Genomic DNA, 11,020 nt, shown 5'->3' with positions numbered 1-11,020 from the left:
CTGTTCTAGGGCCTGTCCCTCAGGATAGTCTCCTCTGTGAGAGGAGACCCACTGATTCTTTTTTAAATCAATCAGGAGATAAAAATTCTCAGTCCCCACAGACAGCTCAGGCTACACAGCTCCCCTTAGTCTTTACCGAGCCCCTGCCTGGCGCCCATTCGCCTCTCGGGACCGCGCGGAGGGCACTGCTGTTTAGGAGGCGGCGCCCCTCCTGGAGGGGTGCATAAGCAGAACAGGCGCCCACGTGACTGTGCTAAGCCTCGGCTTCCCCACTGCCGTCCGTCCCACCACGAACGGGGTAATGCCTAGCAGTCACGCTGGGTGTTGGGACGCTTGCTCCCAGCCCTGAAATCCTGAGGCTGTCACCACCAGGGGGCACCAGGAGGACAGGACGCTATGTGCCGTGCACAGGTCCCTGGCCCCTCTGGCCTAAGGTCCCTCCTTGGTAAAAGGAGGGGAGGGGGCTGGCTCCTGTATCCTGAAGTCTCTCCCAGCTCGGATGCCCGGGGTCCAGTCCCCGTACCCAGACTGGTGCCGCCCAAACCCTGGGGTGGGCCTGCCTGAGAGTGACACCTTGTCCTGCTGGGTGAAAACAGCCCAGGCATGGGGGCCCAGAGACAGATCACAGAACCAGAATTACGATAATGTCAAGTTTAATTTGCCAAATATACAAGTTGGACTTGTGGAGCATGTTTTGCCTGGGTGCTACACAGTAAACAGGTTTCTTGAAATGATCCATGGGCAGGGTTAAGAATGGGCCCGGGGCCTGGCCAGAGTCGGGGGTAGGGAGTAGGGTGGGAAGGTCAGGGGGGAAGCCTCAGTCAGAGGGGACTGGCTGGGGATGAGCCATGACCCTCAGAGACCCAGGGCCCTGGCTCCCAGGTGACAGGCCCCCTGATCGGGCGCCAGGGCAACACAGACAGGGGGCCGTCCATCACAAACTTGTCAGCAGCTACTGCGGCTCAACCGCCCCCTGCCCCGCAATCTACCAGACAAATGGAAGCTCTTCTTACCCCACCTCCCAGGCACCCCCCAACAAGGGTTCTGAATTCTAAAAACAGCCAAAACATTCAAATGGTTACATATGAAATGCTGTCCTGCATCTTTCTGTCTCAAAGATAGCAGCTGCCCCCTCCCCCCACCCACCATCCCCCCAAACGATTTCTGTGCCAAGATGAAGAGGAGCCGTGGGGGGCTCCCCGCCGCGAGGGGCTGCTGCAGTGGCGCCGGGGCACAGGGTGGGTGAGACACGGCAGGGGTCCTGGCAGCACGGCCCAGTTCCCTGCTATCTCCTCCCACAGGCCGTGCTACTTATTCAGGGAGAGCGACTGCATTCGTTTTCCTGACAAAGCTGCATCATCTTTTGCTGAGGAGCAGGAAGGGAAGGAGTTACAAGACAAAACCACCCCTCCATATACACAGCCCCGCACACCCCCGAATCATAATACAACTGTAGGTCTGAAAGGCCTCAAGACAACATTTTGTGCAACTGGTTCAGCTGGCAGATGAGGAAGAGACCCAAGGAGAAGGGCCCGGCCTGACGCCCTCCCCTGGAAGCCACCGGACCCACGTGTCCAGACGTTCTCGTGGAGTCTGGGTGGCTGCCCCCTGCACAAAAGCCCACCAACACACAATCTACTGAGTGAATGGAAACTCTTCTTAGCCCACCCCCCAGGCACAGCCCTGTAACTCCAACCTCTCCCTGTGGGTTCTGAAGCCTGCAATCAGCAACACGCAAATAGTTACACATGAGGTCCTTTCCTGCTTGAGGTTTGTGAAACGAGCTACCAGTGGGAAGATGAGATTACTGGGTATCTCCAATGTGGTGACAATGCCCTGGGGCAACTGATTTCCCATCTCTAGGCCTAGAAGGCAGGACAGCAAGATCCCAACACACTCATGGCCCCCCACATATGGAGAGAGGAGTGCATGAGGCCAGAAGGTCATGAGTCAAATGCTCCTTTAAAGCAGACCGATTCCCCACAGCCAACCTGGCCTGGAAGAATCCCTACCACCTTTGGCCCCACTGGAAGGAAGGCGGGGGGAAGAGGGACACCTGGGCCAGATTTCATCTGTGACATCCAGCTGAAATATGAAATGCTGAAATATGAAGAGCTACCCCAAGCAGCTCTCCAGGTTACACAAGACACCAGAGACCTTAGGGGAACCTTCTGGCCTCTAAGGTAGGTGCATCCTGAGGCCTCCCTCAGATGCTGTGGACAGTGCTCTGCTGAGATTCAAACTCACATCTGACTCCGCTGCTGCTGGACCCTCCTAGCATCTTGGGAGGTGGCGGGCAGGAACACCCACCTCCATCTGACAGTGAGAAAGGCAGGCAGACAAGCACGCACGTGCACATACACCCATACCCCCCCCCCCCCCCGCACACGGTAGACCTCTACCGAACAGTCTGACCCCATACCACTTCACGACAAGGACGCTGAAGTGCAGGGCTTGGTGGCCTGTCCAGAAGCAGTCAGGCTGCCACACCAGTGGCTCAAGACTTACCTTTCCTCTCTTCTTCTTTCTTCCTGGCAGCCTCCTCCCGCTGTTTCCGGATGATTGCCAGCCGGGCAAGGTCGGCCTTGGCTTGCTCCGTCTTCCCCGCTAAATGCATTTTCATGTAACGCTCTTTTGCTTTCTGCTTCTCGATTTCTTCTCTGTTTGGGTAAAATGGTGTCACAGGGGCCATCTTCCCCACCATTATCAGCTGAGCTGGATGTGGGAGCCAGGATAAAGCCCAAGCACTCAGGCCTGGGCCCTAGCTCCGTGTGCCCCCTCCTTGATGGACACTCAGCAAACAAGCCAGCTGTGGCTGTCACTCTGCAACCTCAGAGGGGGTTTCACTGGTGAGAAAGAAGCTGCCGGAGGGGGAGACTCTTCAGCAGCCTCCAATCACACCCCAAGCTTGCGGGCCTTCCCCACAGGGTTTTCAGAGAGCCCCTCAGCTGTCACGGAGTCAGCACAGCAGGTGGATTTAAATCGAGCAAGCCAGTCAGGAGAGGAATCAGGGTGGCTTTTCCTAGCAGCTTTCAACCTCCTATAAGGCCCCTGATGTCACCTGGTGGCCATGAAAAGTCAGGCAACAACTTGTTAAAGACCAGCTGTGTGCAGGGCACTGGAGCACTCGGTGTGATCCTTGAGCAGCCTGTGAGGGAGCTCTCTGCAGCTCCATTTTCACCTGGGACTCAGAGAGGACTGGGGCAGCTGGTGGACCTCCCTGCACAGCGCTGGACGGCACAGGCCCCCAGTCCCCTCCCAATCCCTATGGCCACGACATCAGGGATGGATGCAGGCCAAGAAGGGTCAGATCAGGCTGGAAAAGGGAGGTATCCCTGGAGTGGGGTGTCCTGGAGGAAGGGGCTATAGCATAATTTCTGTCTTTCCTGCTATGCTTCCACTGGGGGAAAAAATTCTGTTTTTTGCTTTGTTTTTTGGGGAATATAGGGCCTTTGGGAGAATGAGATGACACAGAAATAAATACCGGAGCCGGAGCGCCCACCCAGCCACTGGGGACCTCAAGAGCCCAGGAAGCAAGGGCAGAGTTGGGGGCCTCAGCCCCTGGCCCAAGTCACAAGGCTCAGAAGCAGAGGTTACCTTTCTCTCCTTGAGAGTTCCTTGGGCCCGTCCAGGTCCAGCTGTGTGACCTTTTTGGTTGTCTGTGCCACCCGGTTGGGGTTCTCAATGTCGATAAGCCCTTCTACACCTTTGCGCTTTTGCTAAGATAGGACAAGAAGCCGGCCGTCGGAGAAGTTTGGCCTGCAGAACCCCTGAAGGCCACTCCCCATCTCCACAGCCCTCCTGGACTAGGACAAACTCCCGCTCCACCCCCAGGCCACGTGACTCCTGGCCCAGCCTCACGGTGGGAACAGTGCGCAGGGGTGTCTTCACCAGCTGGGGAGGTGCAGGGAGAGCGAGGGCGGGTGACCAGAGTCCATCCTGTGCCCAGTCCCGGCCACCAGGGATCGTTATCCTAGTTTCACAGGTGGCAGAGGCCAACTCACAAGCTCTCAGCACAGAGAGTTACTCCCTCACTTCGAGCTCAGCCTCTGAAAGCAGTTTTCCATGGAACGCCATGCCTGACTGCAACAAGCCATGCATGCTGGATCCCCACAGCAGGGCGGGCCAATCCCTAGCTATCCGGGTGACGGCCGGGAAATGGGACTTAGGAACGAGTCACACAGTCTACAGGTTTGGGGAGGTGGCACAAGAACCTGGAGCCACCTCCCACCTGCCCTGGGGAAGTTCAGAAAGAAGTGAGAGCACAAGTGCTAGACGTAACAGGTTCGATCAAAGTTTCAGGCCCTGTCAACACAGCTTTTCTCTTTAAGAGACCATGGAGACAGCTTCCAAATGCCAGTTAATCTGAGCACTGCACAGAGCTCCAGGCACCTCTACCCAATCGGCTACACGTATACACCTCCACCCGGATACCTGACATCACAAATTTAACTTGTCTGAAACAGAACTGGAGACTCAGCCCTCACACGCCCCGTTCCTCCCAATCCTAAGCACAACCTTGTTTCTCTTTCCCTCAGCAAACCCCAATGAGTCTACCTCTAAGACACGGCTTGAATCTGCCCACTCCTCTCCACTGCCATTGCCACCAGCCTAACGCAGCCACAATTTCTCATCTGGATACCTGCTGCCGTCTCCCGGATTCCACTCTCAACACCCTACAACTCACTCTCGGCAGAGGAGCCAAAACAATCTTTTAAAAGCAAATCTGTGGGCTTCCCTGGTAGCGCAGTGGTTAAGTAACTGCCTGCCAATGCAGGGGACAGGGGTTCGAGCCCTGGTCCAGGAAGATCCCATATGCCGCAGAGCAACTAAGCCTGTGCGCCACAACTACTGAGCCTGTGCTCTAGAGCCCACGAGCCACAACTACTGAGCCTGCGTGCTGCAACTACTGGAGCCCGTGCACCTAGAGCCCATGCTCCACAACAAGAGAAGCCACCGCAATGAAAAGCCCGCGCATCACAACGAAGAGTAGCCCCCGCTCGCCACAACTAGAGAAAGCCTGTGTGCAGCAACGAAGACCCAACACGGCCAAAAATAAATAAATAAATAAATAAAATTAAAAAAAGAAAAAAGCAAATCTGGTCATCTCTGTCTCCCACTTCAAGGCCTCTGCCAGCTGCCCACTACCTACCACAATGAAACCAAAACCCTTCAACAGCCGCACAGGAGCTGCCCTTGCCAACCTTTCCTCCTTCATTCCTGACCACTCCACTTCGTACCCACCAAGTCACAGCCCCACTAGCCTCTCTGTTCCTTGAACTTGCCCAGGTTGTTCCCACCCCAGGGCCTTTGCCCTTGCTAACCTGGCTGCCTCAACTACTCTGCACAACAGTTTTCACACAGCTGGCTCCACCTTGTTTTTCAGATCTCAGTTTAAAAGTCACCTCCTCAGCACACACTACTCCAAGTACCCTCGATCACGTCTGTCTTATTCATAATACTTCTGGCTGCTTGAAATCATACTGTTCATTCATTCCTTATCGTCTGTACCTCCCTATTACAACGTAAACCCTTAAGAGCAAGGACTCTGCACGTACTACTGGGGCGGGTAATGTTTGCGGAGTGGATGAGTCTAGGTCCCAGGCCCCCCTCAGACTCAGTACCTGGTAATCATCTTCTTCATCCTCGCTCTCATCTGAGTCTAGGGACTTTTTCTCCTTTTTGGGGTCACCTGCAGCCCCATCTCCACCTTCTTCTCCTTGTTCCTCTTCCTCCTGTTTCAGAAATGGACAACGTGAGGTATCGAAAATGCAAAACAAACCCCCAAGACTGTGATCCAGCCGCCACCACCCCCCGACTGCGGCCCTTGAGAAACCAGGCCCCCAGAAGGCTGGCACCAAGCGTGATCCGGGTCCTACTCTGCCATGCCGGCGCCCAGCGGGGGACCCGCGTCAGAGGCAGCCTGTCCACGAGGCTCCACGGCCTGGAAGCCAATGCCAGTCCAACCACCACCTCGTACGGCCACAAAAGGCCCGGCTCCTCTTCTCAGCCCAGGTACCTCAGACAACCAGGGTGAGCAGCTCGTCTCCTAGGGTCCAAAGGACGTGGCTGTGGGGCTGGAAAGCACGGTCCTGCTCAGCTTCCCTCCCGCTCTCCCTGCTGCCACGCGGAGCCGCCAAACTGTCCTCGCTGTCCTGGGCAAGCCCCCCTGCTTTCCACTCTCAGGCAGTGGCGGGCCAGCCACTCCAACCTGCCCACACAGAGGCCCGGCTGTGCCGGCTTCCCATGACGACACCCCGGCAGGCCGCTTCCCTCTACCTTTCTTGCCTCCCCGCCAAAAACATCCCTTACAAAAACCATACGACCTTTGCCCCTTAGCACCTGCCCGCACGCTCTCCAAGGTCCTGGTCAGCCTCCGGTCCCTCCACCAGGCCCTCCCCACCACCCCACACCACCCCATCCCCCTCTGATGTGGCTTTCCCCTTCTCCCCGACACTTCACAGCCGTGCCCCTCATCCGGCCTGACTGTGCTCCCTTTGGCCCTTAGCCCGGTGAGGATCTAATGGTGTGGTAGGGACATGGACACCAACGATGGAAACACGTTCTGTTTCCCGACAGTGGGCTGGAAAACGGACTGGGGGAACAGAAGAGAGGGACCGCCTAGGCTTTGACGGGAGGGGGAAGCGTGGGGAGCATCAGTGAGAGTCACGGAGGAGGGGATGCTGAGCAAGGGCCGAAGGAGCGAATGGCACGCTGCCTGCTGGGGGCGTGGGAAGGCAGGGCGTCACGTCACAGCAGGGCTGGCAGCAGTCCTGCACGGCTGAAGCACACAAGTAGGGGTGCTGAGAGCCCGAGCTGCAGACGGGCAGAGCCGGGCGAGGGAGAGAGGAGCAGGAGCAGGAACACAGGACCACGAACAGAGACCCACCAAGGCACCGGCTGCTGAGTGGACAAAGTTCTAACTGATCCAGTCAGAGGATGGCTCTCCTCCTGACTCTCAGCGGTTGCTCTGGGACTCCCATCTGCTCCCTGCTGCCTGCCCCCTCCCATCGAACCTCAGGTGTTAGCTTCTTCTTGAGAATGGGTGGTCCTTGCCTGGCCTCTCCGGGTGCCAAAAGGGCAGGGTGCCGCCCTTAGCTACTGGAGTGGCCCGGACAGGCACGTACTCACCCTGGCCTTCTGCTTTTCAGCCTGGAGCTGTGCGTCGATCTCCTCGGGGCTCGTGTACTGCCTTGCCCGGCCTTTGTGGCCTCCCTTTCTCCCTGCACAGGGATTGGCAGTTTAGGAAGGCGGGAGGGAAGCAGCTTCCTCGATTGCCCTGGGCCCCAGGCTGTGTCCTGCTTGAGGTGCTCTCAGCAGAGGCTGCAGACCTCAGGTACCCCTCACCAAGCACCACCCAAACCTGTACCCTCATGTGTTCAAAGGGACAAAAAAGACAACACACAATCACCTGATGCAGTACCAAACCGTGTACTGGATGCAGGCTCCCCCAGATAAGACCCGAGGGGAGGATCTGAGGGAGGCTGTACCACATGGAGCGACTGGCTAAATGCCCTGCTCCCTTTATCCAACCACAGCGGACTCAGACGCAGTCATGAGGAACATGTAACTCTCGCCCCTGCTGTCACAACAGTGCTCTTTACTTGCAATGTTCTGTCATAGCTATGGGCTCATTTCATCCCCAGATTAAACCTATGGCACACGATCACGGCTGGTCCCACTTTATAGACAAAGGAGACTTGAGACTAAAGCAGAGTGGGGGAGAGCACAAATGTTGGGGTCCAATCCTTGAGTTCAAATCTCAGCTCTACCACTTAATAGCTCTGTGACTTTGGGCAGGTACTTAACCTCTCAGAGTCTCAGCTTCTTCGTCTGTGTCCCTACCACATAGGGTTGCTGTGAAGATGGATTTGTTAACATATGTAAAGATGTTGGCACAGTGCCCGGCACTGGACAAGCGCTACAAAAATGTTTGCTATGACTCGTACTCTCCTAATATAGTACCTGGTGCGGAAAAAGAAACAAAGCCACTGGTCACATCAGCGATTTACTACAGGTGTCAGGGAATATAATGAGATACTTCACGTTCACCTAAGTGGTATGTATGGTAGAAAGAGAAAACTTAAAACCTAGAAGGGAAAACTTTCTTGTGCTTGGACTAAGAAACACAACAGGCAAACAAAGTTATTTGAAGTTGAAAATAAAACTGACTGCCTTCTAAGAGTAAAAAATGTGACTAGCAATTAAAGTTCATCACAGAGAATCAGTTTTACAGTCTGACCCTCTTGAGCCAAGACACTAGACTGACCCCTGCTGAAGCCATCAGCCAGTTTTACAGAAGGGCGGCACCCCCTCAGCTGGTCCTGGAGGACGCTGCGGTGGCTGTGGCCTGGATCCATTTCCACCTCTCCTGGAAGCTGCAGCCCACCTGGTTTCTCGTGACTCTCTCACTGAGAGCAGAGAATCTGTAATTAGGCAACCAGAGCTGCTATGGACTCCAGAGACAGTAGCAGAGATACTGGCCTCCCCTGATTTCCTAAACAGCAGCTGCAGAGCCATAATTGGGCTGCTGCAGACCACACCACCCATTTTTAATGACTACCCAGGGTTCCCAGGGGTGTCTCAGTCTATGCTCATCAAAGTCCTACTGTGAGAGATCAAGTTTGCTATCCAAAAAGCCAACATCTTTTCTTGCCCTCTTAATACTCTAAGTAACAGAAACAACTAAAAATCGACTACTATAGGTCCTCATCCCCCACGCTTGGCTATGCGATAATGATCTTAGCTTGGTCTACAGTAACTCTTATCAGAAGCTTTCCATGCCTTTAAAAATGCTTCACAGGAGGTTTCCCTGGTGGCGCAGTGGTTAAGAATCCGCCTGCCAATGCAGGGGACACGGGTTTGAGCCCTGGTCCAGGAAGATCCCACATTCTGTGGAGCAACTAAGCCCGTGCACCACAACTACTGAGCCTGCACGCTACAACTACTGAAGCCCGCGTGCCTAGAGCCCGTGCTCCGCACCAAGAGAAGCCACCACAATGAGAAGCCCGCGCACCGCAACGAAGAGTAGCCCCCGCTCGCTACGACTAGAGAAAGCCCGCGGACAGCAACAAAGACCCAACGCAACCAAAAATAAATTAAAAAAAAAAAAAAAAAGCTTCACAGGTTTCATAACAGAAACAAGAGTTGGTCCTTGGCTCTTGGAGAATTTTATACTATTACTTACATCTTCGTGTTCTCTCTCTTTTTTTTTTTTTAATATTTATTTATTTATTTGGCCGCGCTGGGTCTTTAGTTTCGGCATGTGGGACCTAGTTCCCTGACCAGGGATCGAACCGGACCCCCTGCATTGGGAACGCAGAGTCTCAGCCACTGGACCAGCAGGGAAGTCCCTTCATGTTCTCTTTTACTTTTCAAGCAAATTAACACAAGCAAGAAATGTAAACCTTATCTGCCCATAAAGCTTTCACAAGCCAAAAAGCCAAGTCGTTTAAACAAGAATCCATATTTAGGATTTTCTAATTGTAACCTCCAACCTTGGCTCAAAGCATCTATTAAGTAGGACTCTTAGAACCAGAATTCTGGAGCCAGAAGGTACCCTTAGTACCCCTCCTTCTGCAGAACAGCAGACTGGGGAACACAGAGGAGACAAGGCTTTTCCTACCAGAATAAACCAGTAGAGAGCTAAGTTTAAAGAGATTCAGCTCTGTAAACCCCAATATCTCTGGTAGTAGAGAGTCAGGAAGTCATTTAGGTTTGTAAAAGCTCCAAGCAGATCTTCCTGTGGGCTGACGCATCTTAACCAACATGACACACAAGCAACCAATATCAACTGAACGTCTGTTCTGCGCCAGGAGCCAGCCAGGCACGGCGAGTGCTCTAGTTTTACGACCCCGACCCAACTCTCCAAGCTAAGGGTTATTTCCAGATGGGGAAAACAGGCTGGAAGAAGTTAAAGAACTTGTTCAAGGCCATAAGGTTAGACAGTGACACAGCTGGGCTTCGGGTCGAGCACTATTGACCTTAAGGGGGAAACGGATGGAGCATGGTCTACAACGTACTGGGAAGCCATGGATCCTTTACGCTCCTGGCCAAGGAACTGGCAAAGTCTAACAACTAACAGTAGTTAATTATTACTGGGCACTTAGCGACTATCCAGCACCGCGATGCGCTCTCCACGTGGGTTACCTAGTTATAACCTCGCGTCAGTATTGTGAGGCAGGTACAATCACAACCCCACCTGCAAGTGAGAAAACTAACACTAGGGGAGGTTAAGCGACTGGCTCAAAGGCACACATCGAGCCGCTCGAATAGGGCAGTCAAAGCTAGGTCGGCCAGGCTTAAGAGCATCAAGTTAGGTCGCAAGAGGCAGGCCTGGCTCGCCCAGAACCCAGGAAGACCCAAGTTTTACGCGCGAGGCAGGCGGGTCCGGCGCTGGCGCGCGATGCGGTGACTCAGTCTCCCGCGAGCCTGAAAGTGGGAGGAAACTTCAGACCCCCCAGGCCGGGAGAAGGGCGCCCTAGATCGGCCTTCCGGGTCGCCGAGGACCCAGAGCCTCCGAGTCTCCTCAGACCCCCGAGGGAGTGGCTCGAGGCCACTACGCTCTTCAGTTTCCCCAGCGGGACAATTGGGCTTCGAGGCCCAGGCCTGGCCCTCAGCCCGCGCGGAGGTCCTCCCTCTGCGCCGCTCTCGGAGGCGCCCGCGGGCTGAGTGGACAACGGGAGCCGGACTCGGGCTGCTCCTCGAGGCCCACGGGCCACGCGCGCCTGCCCCTCACCTCCTTTAGGCATCGCGGCTCCGGCGGCTGCGGCTGCGGCGCCTCGAACTGACACCGGAACCGGAAATGCCTCGAGCTCGACTTCTTCCGCCCGGCCAGTTCCCAGCCAACCCCGTCCCCACTCAGCCCGCCGACGCCGCCGCCTCCGGCGCCGCCGCCGCGAGGACCGGGGACCGCAGGGAAGCCGGACTGTCCCACGTACTGCCTGAGCCCCGGCTCGCACGCGCGCTGCTGGGCAACAGAACCCTCAGCCCCCGCTCCGGGAGAAGCGCGTAAGCCTGC

The 11,020-nt window shown here is 55.4% G+C and overlaps 1 protein-coding gene across 3 annotated transcripts in view; it reads right to left on the bottom strand.

Annotated features, from left to right (window-relative positions):
• The window catches only part of PDAP1 (PDGFA associated protein 1), a 30,087-nt gene extending 19,110 nt beyond the window's left edge, over positions 1–10,977 (bottom strand). Inside the window, exons 1-7 of one of the 3 annotated variants that reach the window (XM_082360914.1) lie at positions 10,739–10,977; positions 7,132–7,223; positions 5,625–5,735; positions 3,598–3,719; positions 2,509–2,660; positions 2,248–2,316; positions 637–1,366 (exon numbers count right to left, since the gene is read on the bottom strand). In XM_082360914.1, coding sequence (XP_082217040.1) covers positions 1,308–1,366; positions 2,248–2,316; positions 2,509–2,660; positions 3,598–3,719; positions 5,625–5,735; positions 7,132–7,223; positions 10,739–10,751 — 618 coding nt within the window. In that variant the 5' untranslated portion in view covers positions 10,752–10,977 and the 3' untranslated portion in view covers positions 637–1,307. Of the gene's footprint in view, positions 1–636; positions 1,367–2,247; positions 2,317–2,508; positions 2,661–3,597; positions 3,720–5,624; positions 5,736–7,131; positions 7,224–10,738 lie in introns of those variants that run through there. The other 2 variants (XM_082360912.1, XM_082360913.1) reach the window with 2 other exon arrangements.
• Positions 10,978–11,020: the final 43 nt, after the last annotated feature.

This window comes from Balaenoptera borealis (assembly GCF_965194805.1).
Source record: "Balaenoptera borealis genome assembly, chromosome: 16".
NCBI lineage: Eukaryota > Metazoa > Chordata > Mammalia > Artiodactyla > Balaenopteridae > Balaenoptera > Balaenoptera borealis.
Note: the sequence above shows the minus strand (reverse complement) of the source record. Positions and strands in the feature narration are given on the sequence as shown.